Source organism: Apus apus, chromosome 2 (genome assembly GCF_020740795.1).
Source record: "Apus apus isolate bApuApu2 chromosome 2, bApuApu2.pri.cur, whole genome shotgun sequence".
Classification (NCBI taxonomy): domain Eukaryota; kingdom Metazoa; phylum Chordata; class Aves; order Apodiformes; family Apodidae; genus Apus; species Apus apus.
The window spans coordinates 124,121,227-124,134,099 of NC_067283.1; the positions used below are offsets into that span (position 1 = coordinate 124,121,227).

The 12,873-nt window shown below is 38.8% G+C and overlaps 1 protein-coding gene across 7 annotated transcripts in view; it reads right to left on the reverse strand.

The window, feature by feature from the left end:
- STAU2 (staufen double-stranded RNA binding protein 2) overlaps window positions 1–12,873 on the reverse strand; it is a 176,869-nt gene that overhangs the window by 78,529 nt on the left and 85,467 nt on the right. For all 7 annotated transcript variants that reach the window (XM_051612779.1, XM_051612780.1, XM_051612775.1 and 4 more), the window contains one exon: window positions 2,764–3,071. In XM_051612779.1, the coding sequence (XP_051468739.1) occupies window positions 2,764–3,071 (308 nt within the window). The remainder of the gene's footprint in view (window positions 1–2,763; window positions 3,072–12,873) is intronic.

A 12,873-nucleotide genomic window follows, 5' to 3' on the forward strand; every position in this document is an offset into this window, starting at 1 on the left:
TGTAAATAATTGATTGCACTTAAACTGTCAGCAAAAATAACTATAACTTTCCTAATCTAGTTACAAAACAATGGCCAAAACACCACACAGTCACTTAAAAATAACAATTTTACCAAAGCTGAATTTTCCCTTAAACAATCTCCAGGCAAAGTCTGCAAAACAATTATCTAGTAGACCGTATCCATAAATAAGAAGCAAGCACTAAAAATGCTTTATTCAGAGTTTGTAAAGGCTTGCTCAAGGTATTTCTATTTAATCATCACTGGTAACTTGAAGCCTGAGCCTTCAGAGTATCCAAGTTAAACACCCGTTTTTCAGTGACACTGAGCTGCTGCTTATCAATCACAAATATGTTTAGAATAATAAGCCACAAAACATAAAATATATATATTTTTAGTACTTTTTCATACATTGGTCCCAATAACTCTTAATATTAAGGGCTTACAATAGAACATGGCTGAGATCATATACAAACAGTTTGGAAGAATTTAAATTAAAATTTAAATTAAATAACCACATTTTAAAGACGTGTCCCCTGCAGCTAAAAGAAATTCAAAAACCCATTCAAATAAGCAAATAACATTTTTTTTACATTTACAAATGAAACATCATATAAGTATTTATTGATTTTTTAAAAAATTCAAAAATACATTGTAACAGAACAGAATGTATACGTTCTTCAATGAAAGACAAAACTATGTTTATCATCCAGACCAGAATACAAACACATGCTAACAATTTAAAAATCATTTTGGGTCACTCAGAAAACATGAAACAAGCTAGCCGTTTGCAAATGCAGTAGTTTTCTGCTTGGTAAGTATGCCTGAGAAAGTTAACCTGTAAAGAAATCAGCTTTTAAACTTAAACACAAAGACCTTTCTAGGCTGAAATGGTGAAGAGACCTGTGATATGCACCTGACAGGCCACCGAGCCATTTCCCACAGAGATTCTGTTCACTGCTCCACCTCGGCTCAGCCACCCAACAGTGGCAGAGATACCAGGCTTATTCAAGCCAGGTGTTAAAAAACATGCTAAGATGATTGAAAGCCATCAGTTACAGACACAGTGGGTAGACGTTAATAACTGAGATTCTCTACTAAACTTCTTAATTTGTGTCAGAGCCAAGAAAAAAGTAGTAGTCTAGTTTATGGATGAAACGGATTATATTTTTTGGCTCAAGGTAGGACCCTTTAAAAACAAATTCTACATAAGCATCTAGAATCAAAGCATGAAAAAACCAGGACAAACACAACTAATCATTTTACAGTAACCACATACTTTAGGCAAGTAGGAATCAAAACAGTAACATAAATTGTGCATTGGTTCTATGAAAATGACATGTTACTAGTAGATACAGGCAATCTGAGGCGAGCAGTGAAAACTTCACGGCTTGAATTTCTTTTCATCGGAATTCATCTGTTTCTACTGCAGGCAGGTTAACAAATGGAACTCGGGAAAACTGAATTCCTATTAGCAGCTTAACTCTACTATGGTGAGGCTAAGACTTTACCGTTTCTTGCATTAAGGGATATTCAAACTAATGAATAAAAAATGACATTTTAAAAATGAAGACCAAAGGAAAGCTGAATGTACATTTTAGACAGAAACAGTGTTAGGTCAAATCTACAACTGGTGATGTCTGATGTGCACAAATGTAATTTAACTGCTGCTTATGCCAACAGAACATCTGACACTATTTATCAAATACTAGCAGCCTCTTTTAAATCACTTCCAACAACTGCACACTTAGTAAATTACATGGGCTTTCATGAAAAAAAATCATTATCAGTCATGCAAAAATTCTAACAGAGAACTCTCATTTCCAGAATTTGGTTTACATGATCAAATTACATACGCTAGAAGATACAAAATCCACTTTTCAAATTAAACAAATTCACAACTCTGGAAAGGAAAAAATCCAAACCCAAACCAAAAACCTACAACAGAAAAAGAATATTTCTACATAGCTGGTCCTATCCTCCGATGCTGCAACACAGTAAAACAAGCTACTATCCATACACACATGTAATTTGCATGTAACGGTGATTGCGAAGAGGCTTCCTTTCCCCATCTTCCACACTGCAGCAATGACAGGATGTACTACAGAGGCTGCCACTGTCCTATGAAATGTAGGGCATTTGCCATTGCTGGATACAGGTCATCAGTGCTGAAGGATTCAAGCGCTGACCCAGCACAGTACATCTTACATTCTCTAGTATTGACTGTGATGTCAAAAACATTCTGCATTGCTCTGACATCAGGTCTGCTCCCAGGCTGCACCTTCTGATCAAAATGCCATTCTACAGGTTACAACTAAGAGGTGCAGGGTGGGAAGCAGAATAACAGTTTTAAGGACCTATCCCAGAAGACCGCAAAGTTAAGGTGGTGCGTCTGTACCTTCTGGATCAGAGACAAAGAGAGAAATCAACACCAGAGCAGCATGTAAAGCTTCTAATGCCAAGAGGTGAAGACTCTCAAAGAAGTGCAAGTAAAAAGCGTAATTTAAGCCTGTAATTATTTAAGGAGAATAAGCAGAGAAAGATGGCCTACAGTAAAGTGAATGGAAGAAAGGAACAAAAAAAGAGAAGGAAGGGCATGTGTATTGGTGCAGGGTTGTATCTCCTGGACCCAGAAACTGCATTGGACACCAGCTAATTTTACAAGATAAGTTACATGCATGCCCACATTCAAGAAGGCAAGAGTGAAACTTTGATAGCAATGCTATGATTCTGGCTGAAGAGCTTCATTTTCCCCCTCCCATACCTGAAAGCCTTGAATCCTTGCCAAATACTCCAGCTGTTTTGAAGGCTGCACTGTAGAACAGGGGGAAGCAGGAGATATTCCTTTTAGACCTATGGCTTCGGCAGTTGGGGACGTTCCATTCATGAGAAGTTCCCTGGCAATTGTAGCTGTGCTATTTGTTGTAGGAGATATACTGAAGAAAGAGCTAGAAGTCTGGCTCATTTCTTTGGACGACAAATAGCTTACAGTGGTACCAGGGACTGATTTGTTGCGGCTGGCTTCCATCTCTTGGTAGACATCAGGAGAGAGATGGAGTATTCCCTTTGGTGCTAAAAATAAAAATAGAGATCATTCTCATTACTCTAGAATGGGTTTGACAAGTAGACAATTTTCATTAACATATTTTGCAGTGGAAAACAAAGTAAGCATTTAAAAGCAGTATCTTTTTTTTTCCACAGTAAATGTAAATGAAATAGCATAATTTATTCAGAAACAAAGCAGATCTGAAGTGTCTCTTCTCCTGCTCTTTTTAAGCAGATGCAAACTTGGACTAGCTGTGGCTAGCACAGAACATACAACATGAACAAATAAGGCTTGGAGATCTACAAACCACATGGAACCGCTGCTACTTCAAAACAGTAGCGTGATCATAATTTCACTGCAATCTTCTGCCTCCTACCTGATATAGTAACTTAGGCTGTTACTTCACAAATAATTTAAACCAGCCTATGTCAGCAGCGTCACCACCACAAGTGGTTCTATTCTTTCCAACCCACAGCTGCTCCTTGTACTCTCCAGCTGCTCTATTGCTTGTGCCAGTGCCAGCACCTGTAGAACCACGCAGTGATGTTCAAGAGAATGAGAATGAGGAGTGGAACATCTCCCTTATGAGGAAAGGCTGAGAGAGCTGGGTCTCTTTAGTTTGGAGAAAAGGAGACTGAGGGGTGACCTCATCAATGTTTACAAATATGTAACGGGTGAGTGTCAAGAAGATGGAGTTAAGCTTTTTTCAGTGATGACCAGTGATAGGACAAGGAGTAATAGATACAAATTGGAGCACAGGAGGTTTAAGGTGAATATCAGAAAAATTTTTTTTACTGTGAGAGTGACAGAGCACTGGAACAGGCTGCCCAGAGAGGTTGTGGAGTCTTCTTCACTGGAGACATTCAAGACCCGCCTGGACGCCTTCCTGTGTGATGTACTCTAGGTGACCCTGCTCTGGCAGGGGGGTTGGACTAGATGATCTTTCGAGGTCCCTTCCAACCCCTATGATTCTATGAGCCGCTGGAGAGGGAAGGAGAGGGCAGGATGATTTCCTGCAGTAGCCACACTGCCTCAAGTGCTGGCTTGAAGTGTTTGCCGAATTACAACAGCAGCCTGTGCTTAAATAACCTTAAACTGCCCTACATACACACTGATATTGTGCTAATGATTGACTCTTCATCAGTGAAGAGGAAAATATATTTTTTTAATCTAGCTGCATATATGGCTTCCTATAACCTGCAGATAGCTACCTGGTTTGGACAAATTTATACTTAACAAAGCATGCATGTATCTGTCATCATTCAAGAGAATTGAGGGTAAACAGTAAAAAGATCTACATTTATTAATTACTTTTAAGGATTTTCAGTGACAAGTAAAGTAGGGATAATTTGCCTACATTTCAAACATTTTAGTATAGTTTTAGAAAATTTCTCAACCCTAGACCTGCTTGAAAACAGAAGCACATACTTCATTGGTTTTGCTGATATTCCTGTGCATGGAAATGTGTAGAATTAAGGATGAAATTTGCTATTTTTCATACACAGTAAAGCATTTGTTGGAAACATGAGTACCTAGTTTGCTGATACAAGAGGAAAACCTCTTTCTTATTATTAATAAATTGAATAATGAGCTTGAAAAGTGTAATTTCATATTAATAGCGTACTTTAATCTTCTAGCATATATCTGAAAACAACACTGGTGAACCTGAGCCCTATGGCATTTCATTTTAGGGATGATAAACCTGTTTGTTATCTGATCCCAGGAGAAATCAAAGGGTTCAATGCTTAATTAATTTGCAGTACATATTAAATTAATCTCAGAATGTAGAATAAATTCAAAGAGTAGAAGAAAATTAATTTCCAGTTTCCTAGAAAGGATTCCTCTAATCCTAGTAGTGCAAGTAGTATTTTTAAATAAAATGTCTACCAGAAGGATAAGACTCAAAAAATATTACCAGTAATTAATACCCTCATTTTCCAACTACATAGTGAAAATTGAACTTCCTCACTGCTGGCTCAGCAAACTGCTTATAGGTGAATCTTTTAATCGATTTACTCACACATTTGGCTTTTAAATTAATATTGCTTTCAGGGAGTTAGAACATTAGCTTATACCATTCATAAAGATGTATCGTTTATTCACCTCACTGTTCTCCCCACTGCCTTTGTGGGGATGTGGAGCCTAGTTGGACCCTGAACTCTAATGCCAGAGGTGTTTTACTCAGTCTTAACAAATAGCTTCAAAGCCAGTGGACCCTGTGCTGAACTCTAGAGCTAAGCACAAATTCAAGACAATGCTACTGCGAAAAATTGAAGGACAGGGTCCCTAAAATTTCTTTTTCTTTATTTGGGACAATTTAGAATACTCTGTTGTTACTTAATATCCTGTTGTTACTATAGTAAACAACTATATAAACATGATGCTTTATTTATAGCACATAATCACTGTATGATAGTGATTCTATACCCTTTTTCTGAGGCTATAACCTTCAAGGCCTATCACTGCTCAAATTTTTAAATAGCCTCCTACAGGAGATAACGCGAATGATACATATACATATATATATATATGTCATCATTAATTATATATAAAATATATAATACAGATATTGATAGTTGATGTTAGGTTCTAAAACCAAACAGCAGCAACAACAGTTGTTATCTAATAACCTAACAATAGTGAGTGGCAGGTGTTCACCATCTCCTAAGATCTGCCCACTGTAAATCTGATTTCCTACAAGTGTTTGAGAAACAGAAATGAAAACTGAACAAAAGGAAAAACAATATACTTTTTCAGATACATTATTATATTAGGCTCCCTCAAGTCAATTTTTAAAAAACATAGTACAATGTTAGCTTAAAAAAAGTTTAAAGACATTTAAAACCAAGTCCAGTGCTGCAGATGTCTGTCCCATTGATGTAATATTACTTAAAACAAACATTTTACATGCTTTCTCAGCCATTTCACTGTTTTTACATGATCCACCCAAATATCTAACTGCTGTCTGGAACAATGGTTTGGAATACTTCCAGATTACCAAGCTTTCTAAATGTTAAAATAACTAATATGCAGCATATGATGAATAAAAAGATATTGAGCAGAGTATAGCAAATGCTCCTGAAGTACTGACTTTACTCTAATGGTGATGTTAAATTAATAATAGTACTTTTATACTTACGCAACACCTTTCTGCTAAAGACTTCAAAGTGCTTTATAAGCAATAATTAATTTAAATCATACATTCGCTCTGAGAGGCAGATATTATATTACCATCATTGATTATCTCTGGAAACAAAGTAATGTAATATTGCAGACATTACATTAATATAGTTGCAAGCTATTGACTTTTTATATTCAGAGCCTATGTTTCATGAAGCTTCTTACAATCTTGTTTTTAAAAGCCAATAAAAACCAAACTATTTGAAAACTTCTATCAAGTATATATTAATTTTAATTCATTATCTATTTTTAATATGTTATTGAGGATTTAAAAAATACCATTCCTCACTGTTGCTACTTACTTGTACTCTGTTGATTTGTACCAAAGTGTTTACACATATAACAGTTTAGTTACAGTAGTAAGGATGTTATCACAAGACAAAGAATATGACATCAACAGATGAGTAAGTATAAGAACAAAAGACTTCTTCAGCAACTAGTCAGTGTTTAAACAACCACTTCAATAAAAAAACATGGGAGAAAGAAATACTACCCTCTAACACCTCATGCATTGCAGGAGAACATTGCTAGGTTAATATTTTAATATTTTTGTTGGTCTTTCACCTAAAAAGAAATTAGATTTTGGTGGCTGCTAAATATTTATCCCTTACTAACTTCACCATGTTCCAAAAGTAGCATCATAATTATTAGGAGTCACAGGATCCATAATACTAGAATTGAGACCAACAGCATTGCACCTTCTGCTGGACATTAACTTCAAGGTACATTCATGAAACATGGTAAAATCATTTCCATTTATATTATTTAAACCTGTAAGCAAATGTGCTATGAAAATATGCAGGCTAGCTATGCAATATAATCACTAATATTTGAAAAACATGTCTTACTCATCCTTAGCAGTAATTGTTAGCAGTCCCTCACAATCTTCTGAAGTCTCCGAAAACCCCACACCAAAGACCTCTCTTACCTAAGAATACATTTCTTGATCTTCTATCACCTGCTTTTGCTGCCACGTACTAGACAACTGTAAAAGTTCAGACTCCAAGGCAAATGTATTATTAAGATACAAAATAGCCCAACTACCCTTCACAAGCCTTCCCCTTGAAGTCTCATCTTGGTGCTTTGATTCCACAGATTTGCATAGCAGCAGAGGTAGAGACACTGAGTGGTCAGGGCTGGAAGGGACCTCTGAAGATCATCTACTTCAACCTCCCTGCTAGAGCAGGATCACCTACAGTAGATCACATGGGACAGGTTTTTAATGTCTCCAGAGAAGGTGACTCCACAGTCTCTCTAGGGAACTTGTTCCAGTACTTTCTCACAGTAAAGGAGTTTTTCCTTATGTTTAACTTGGAACCTCCTATACTCCAAGGTCAACTACCCCTTGTCCTGTCATTGGACACTGAGGAAAAAGTGACTGGACCCGTTCTCCTGACACCTGCCCTTTAGGTATTTATAAGATCCCCTCTCAGTCTCCTTCAGGATAAACAGACCCAGCTCTCTCAGCCTTTCCTCCTAGGACAGATGCTCCATTCCTCCAATCATCTTTGTGGCCCTGCACTGGACTTCTTCCAGTAGTTCCTTATCCTGTATGAACTGGGGAGCCCAGAGTTGGATGCAGTCCAATAATCCACTGGAGTTACTTTTATCCCTAACCCTTTCTCTATAGGGACCCCTTAGCTGGGAAGACAGGGGGGGCTTTCTACAACAGGGTCCCTCCTTGTTTGGAGCTTCACTCCTGGAGTTAATGGAAAACAAAACTAACCATCCTTCTGCATGTGGGATAGGGTGAGGAAGGAGAATGACTGACAGTATCACACCAAGGAGCTTCAATGTAGTAAGACTTCGCAAAAATGGAATTTGCTGATACAGGGACAGTGACAAGTTACGCCACAGCAGTGGGTACTAAGTTAAGAAAAGTTCAGTGATGCCAGTGTTGCCAGCAAACTCACATATATTAATGTCTACAGTGGTACCCCTAGTGCTCCATTTTCATTTTTCTCTTTCTGTCAGAAAGCTCAGAAAACATGAAAAGCTGGTATTTCAACGTTTATCATGAAACTCCAAGAGATGAGATACAGAATCACAGAATCGTTGCAGCTGGAAAAGACCTCTCAGGTCACCAAGTCCAACTGTCCACCCAGGGGAAAAAAAAACAATCCACAAAACCAATGCAAAACCACAACCACACACCCCATAAAATAAAAAAAAACATCAACACAAAACCCAAAAAAACCCCAAACCCACTATGCATGCCCTGAAGTTCCACATCTACACGTTTCTTGAACACCTCCAAGGATGGCGAATTCACCACCTCCCTGGGCAGCCTGTTCCAGTGCCTGACCACTTTTGGTAATGAAATTCTTCCTAATACCTAGTCTAAACCTCCCCTGGTACAACTTCATGCCATCTCCTCTGGTCCTATTGTCACTCACTTGGGAGAAGAGACCAACACCCCCTCACTACAACCTCCTTTCAGGTAGTTGCAGAGACCAATGATGTCTCCCCTCACCCTCCTCTTCTCCAAACCAAACAATCCCAGTTCACTCACCCTGACCTCATAGGCCTTCTTCTCTAGACTCCTAACCAGCTTGGTTGTCCTTCTCTGGACACGCTCTAACAACTCAATGTCCTCCTTGTAGCGAAGGGCCCAGAACTGAACACAATACTTGAGATGCAGCCTCACCAGTGCTGAGTACAGGGGCATGATCACTTCTCTACTCCTGCTGGCCACACAACCCTGATACAGGCCAGGATACTGTTGGCCTTCTTGGTCACATGGGCACACTGCTGATAATCAAGCTTTTATTGTCAATTCACACATATATATCAGTGCTAATTTTCTCTTTTCATAACTGTTTATGTTGCTTAATTGCTCTTTTCTCACTTTTCTTAATTACTTATATATCAGTGCTAATTTCCTCTCTCTTCTACTTGATTGACACTGCAGGGATACTCTTCCTCTTTCTTCACTCAATCACTTCTCCTGGTTCAAGGTCACTCATTGACTTTTCATGTTTCAAAGACACTCATTATACCTGATATAGAAGATGTTAAACCACATCTTAATTCTTTCTTGAAAAACTACATTTTTCTTCCTACAGGAAAGCTACACTTGTTGATGCGTCAGAAGCAGCGTCAGCTAGTGTATGACTTCCCATGCCATCCCTAAAGAGCATATGCTCTTCCCTGCCCTGCAACCAGTGACATGGGACACCAGCACAAAGGAGTACTTTCATATCTTGTGTAATGATGCAAGGTAAACCATGATGTATTTCTGTATATGTGTCACATGCTCATAAATTAACACCCTGATATTTGAAGTAATCCATCACTGGACGAAGAAAAGGTTCTTCCTAAAGAGATAATCCCTGTTTTCAGAAATGAATAGAAATACTTGATAGATAACTTTATTTCAGATTATGCCACCTGTATTCATACTTCATAGAATCTTTTTGCATTATGCTGCTTAAAATATGGGGTAAAATTTTGTAATTAGGCATGAAGTTGGACCCAGATCTAACCCTGACTTCAGTATTACATCAGCTAAAATGGACAAGACCTTAAGAGGCATGGAGGACTTCCACAGGGAACAATTCCTCCATATTTCTGGGAAGTTCTCAACATGTCCTAGAACATGGCCCAGTAGAAATCCACTGAGAGCAAAAAAAGAGAGTTTACAAAACCAAATAACTATTTCAATAACAAGACTGAAAAATAGAAATATTATTATAAAAATAAATTATTATTTTATACTCCACTCAGTACAAAAGCCTATTTACACACTACAATGCTTTCAAAAATTATTTTATTACCTCAGTAGGAGCTCAGAAAACGTCAGTCAAGCAATTGAAGAGGCAAACAGTATGGCCATTATGTTCTCAGTAATAGTCTACACACAGTCTTGGCTTGAAATACATAGATGCAATCATTACCTACTTAGCACAGCTATCTGTGCTAAGTGTCTGTATTTCTAAGTCACCAGCTACTGCAATACTCAGACATGAAAAAATGTTGTCATTACACAACATTCTTCAATCAACATATCTCATGTACATGACCTGAAACAAACTGATGTTATATAATGTCACTCATGAAAATACTAGCTTATTTAACTTGAAAATAACCATGACATGAGGTAAATACTATTCAGTTTTTCACAAAGCCAGATCTTGATATCCTTAATTTGAAGGGAACATTTTCTTTACAGCCAAAAACAAAACTGCAGGATTGCAGGAGCCTTAAATTATATATATTTCTGTAATATTTGCTGTCTGACTCATGTGAGGAAAGTCCTTTGAAATTTACCACAGCTCCCTGCTTGGGAGCATAAGATTTTGTTAAAAATAAGACTTAGTGTTTGCAGTGGGGAATTTCTACAGGATATTCCAATAGACATATAAAACATCTACACGATTATTTTTACATTATAATGTCTGCATCATAATTTTCCAACAATGTATCAATGTACCAGACAACCTAAGATTAAGATGAAGCAAGTTCTGAAAAGAACCAATCTAAATGCAGAAGAAAGGACAGTATTCTTATCAGTAAAGAGGATCAGCAAATTTGGAGCAGAATCAAATCAAGCTAGTGAGCTGACAGACCAAGGTGCTTGTAAAAGCTGCAAGAAAATTATTTTGAAGGGGGTGAAGCAATTAGGAGAGTGCCTAAGTGCAACTGGAGGTGACCTGTGGAGGCAAGACTATTCATTAACAGATTAAGAGGGGAATGAGAATTGTGATGATGAAAACAAAGGCATGACCCACATGTAGAAGAGATGAAAGAATGAGCAAGTCTACTAGACAAGGATAGAGAGGTTGCTGAAGCTAAGAAGGTCAAGGGGGACATCAACAAACACAGCGTAGGTATGAGTGAAGATGAAATCAGAGGAGTAGAAAGCAGTGGGGGAGTGGAAGTCATACGGATAAGATGTTTGATGTAAAGGAAAGGGGATGGAGGAGAGAATGGAGAATTAAGTCCTGGTTCTGACAGCAATAAAGCATCAGTTCAAGTGATGAAATTCTTCAAGGACATTACTATCCTAGACTAAGGGTGAGGTACCTGGTGGGTTCTAGGCTGGGGGAAAGAGGATAGGGAAAGGATAAAAGACTTCAGAAAACTGAACATGTTTAGAGAAACACAGCATTGAGGTAGATTGTATGATACTGCTTTTTTTGCTTGGTTGAAGACAGAAATACAAATGCAGATAATTTCCAGAATTACATTTTGTAAATCTAAATTTGAGAGTTAACATAAAAAAAATGAATTCTGTGTTGCTATTTCACATGCAATTTTTTTCAAATGAATACACAAATAGCAAATTTGAACAAATGTAATTCATATAGGAATTTTATGGGACCAGGAAAAGCAGGGGAATTTCCCTGAAATTACCTCTATGCACAGAACTGATGTCACAGTGGCTGTTCCCTCTTTATACATTTTATATGTCAAGAGCTTAATGGTTAAGCAGTCTCCTAGATAGCTAAGCCTTGGGTTCCTTGTCAGCCTGAGGGCATCCAAACCACAACATGGACAAGCTAGAGAAGTGGGCCCAGATGAACCTCATGAGGTTCAACAAGGCCAAGTGCAGGGTCCTGCATCTGGGCTGAGGTAACCCAAGATATGAATACAGGCTTGGGGGGAGGTCACACTTGAGAGCAGCCCTGTGGAAAAGGACCTGGGGGTACTAGTGGATCAAAAGCTGGACATGAGCCACCAATGTGTAGTTGCAGCCCAGGCGGCCAGCTGCATTGTGGGCTGTATCAAACGAAGTGTGGCCAGCAGATCGAGAGAGGTGATTCTGCCCCTCTACTCTGCCCTGGTGAGATCTCACCCAGAATACTGCATCCAGCTCTGGTGCCCCCAGCACAAGAAAGGTCTGGATCTGTTCGAATGTGCCCAGAGAAGGGCCATGAAAACAATCCGAGGGCTGGAGCACCTCTCTTATGAGGACAGGCTGAGAGAGCTGGGGTTGTTCAGCCTGAAGATAAGAAGGCTCCTGGGGGACCTCATAGTGGCCTTCCAGTACCTGAAGGGGGCCTGCAGGAAAGCTGGGGAGGGTCTTTTTGTAGGGGCTTGCAATGAGGACAAAGGGTAATGGTTTTAAGCTGAAAGAAGAGAGATTTAGGTTAGAGATCAGGCGTAAATTCTTCAGCGTAAGGGTGGTGAGACACTGCGACAGGCTGCCCAGAGATGTTGTGGGGGCTCCATCCGTGGAGGTGTTCAAGGGCAGGTTGGATGGGGCTCTTAGCAGCCTGTTCTAGTGGAAGGTGTCCCTGTCCGTGCAGGGGAGTTGGAACTCCATGATCTTCAATGTCTCTTCCAACTCCAAACATTCTGTGATTCTGTGAAATCTCTTCTGCTTCTAAATTTAATCTTCCTATGTCTTCAGTTTGAAAGAAAATCTAGTTTTCCCAGACCCTTGCTAGAAGATGGAAAGAATCTTTCTTTCTTTTCTTTTTTTGTTTTTAAATTAGCAAATCAGCTCAGCAACTACACAGGTAAGGTGTTATTTAAACATAACCAATTGCTAAGAGAGACTCTAGCTAAGGTCCTGAGACCCAGAGAGTGTAGAAAAGTGGCTCAGGGGAGGGAACTGCTCCCAGAAACAGACAGTGATGGTATGAGGTTCACGTCACAACAGAATCATAGATTCATAGGGACTGGAAGGGATCACTGAAGATC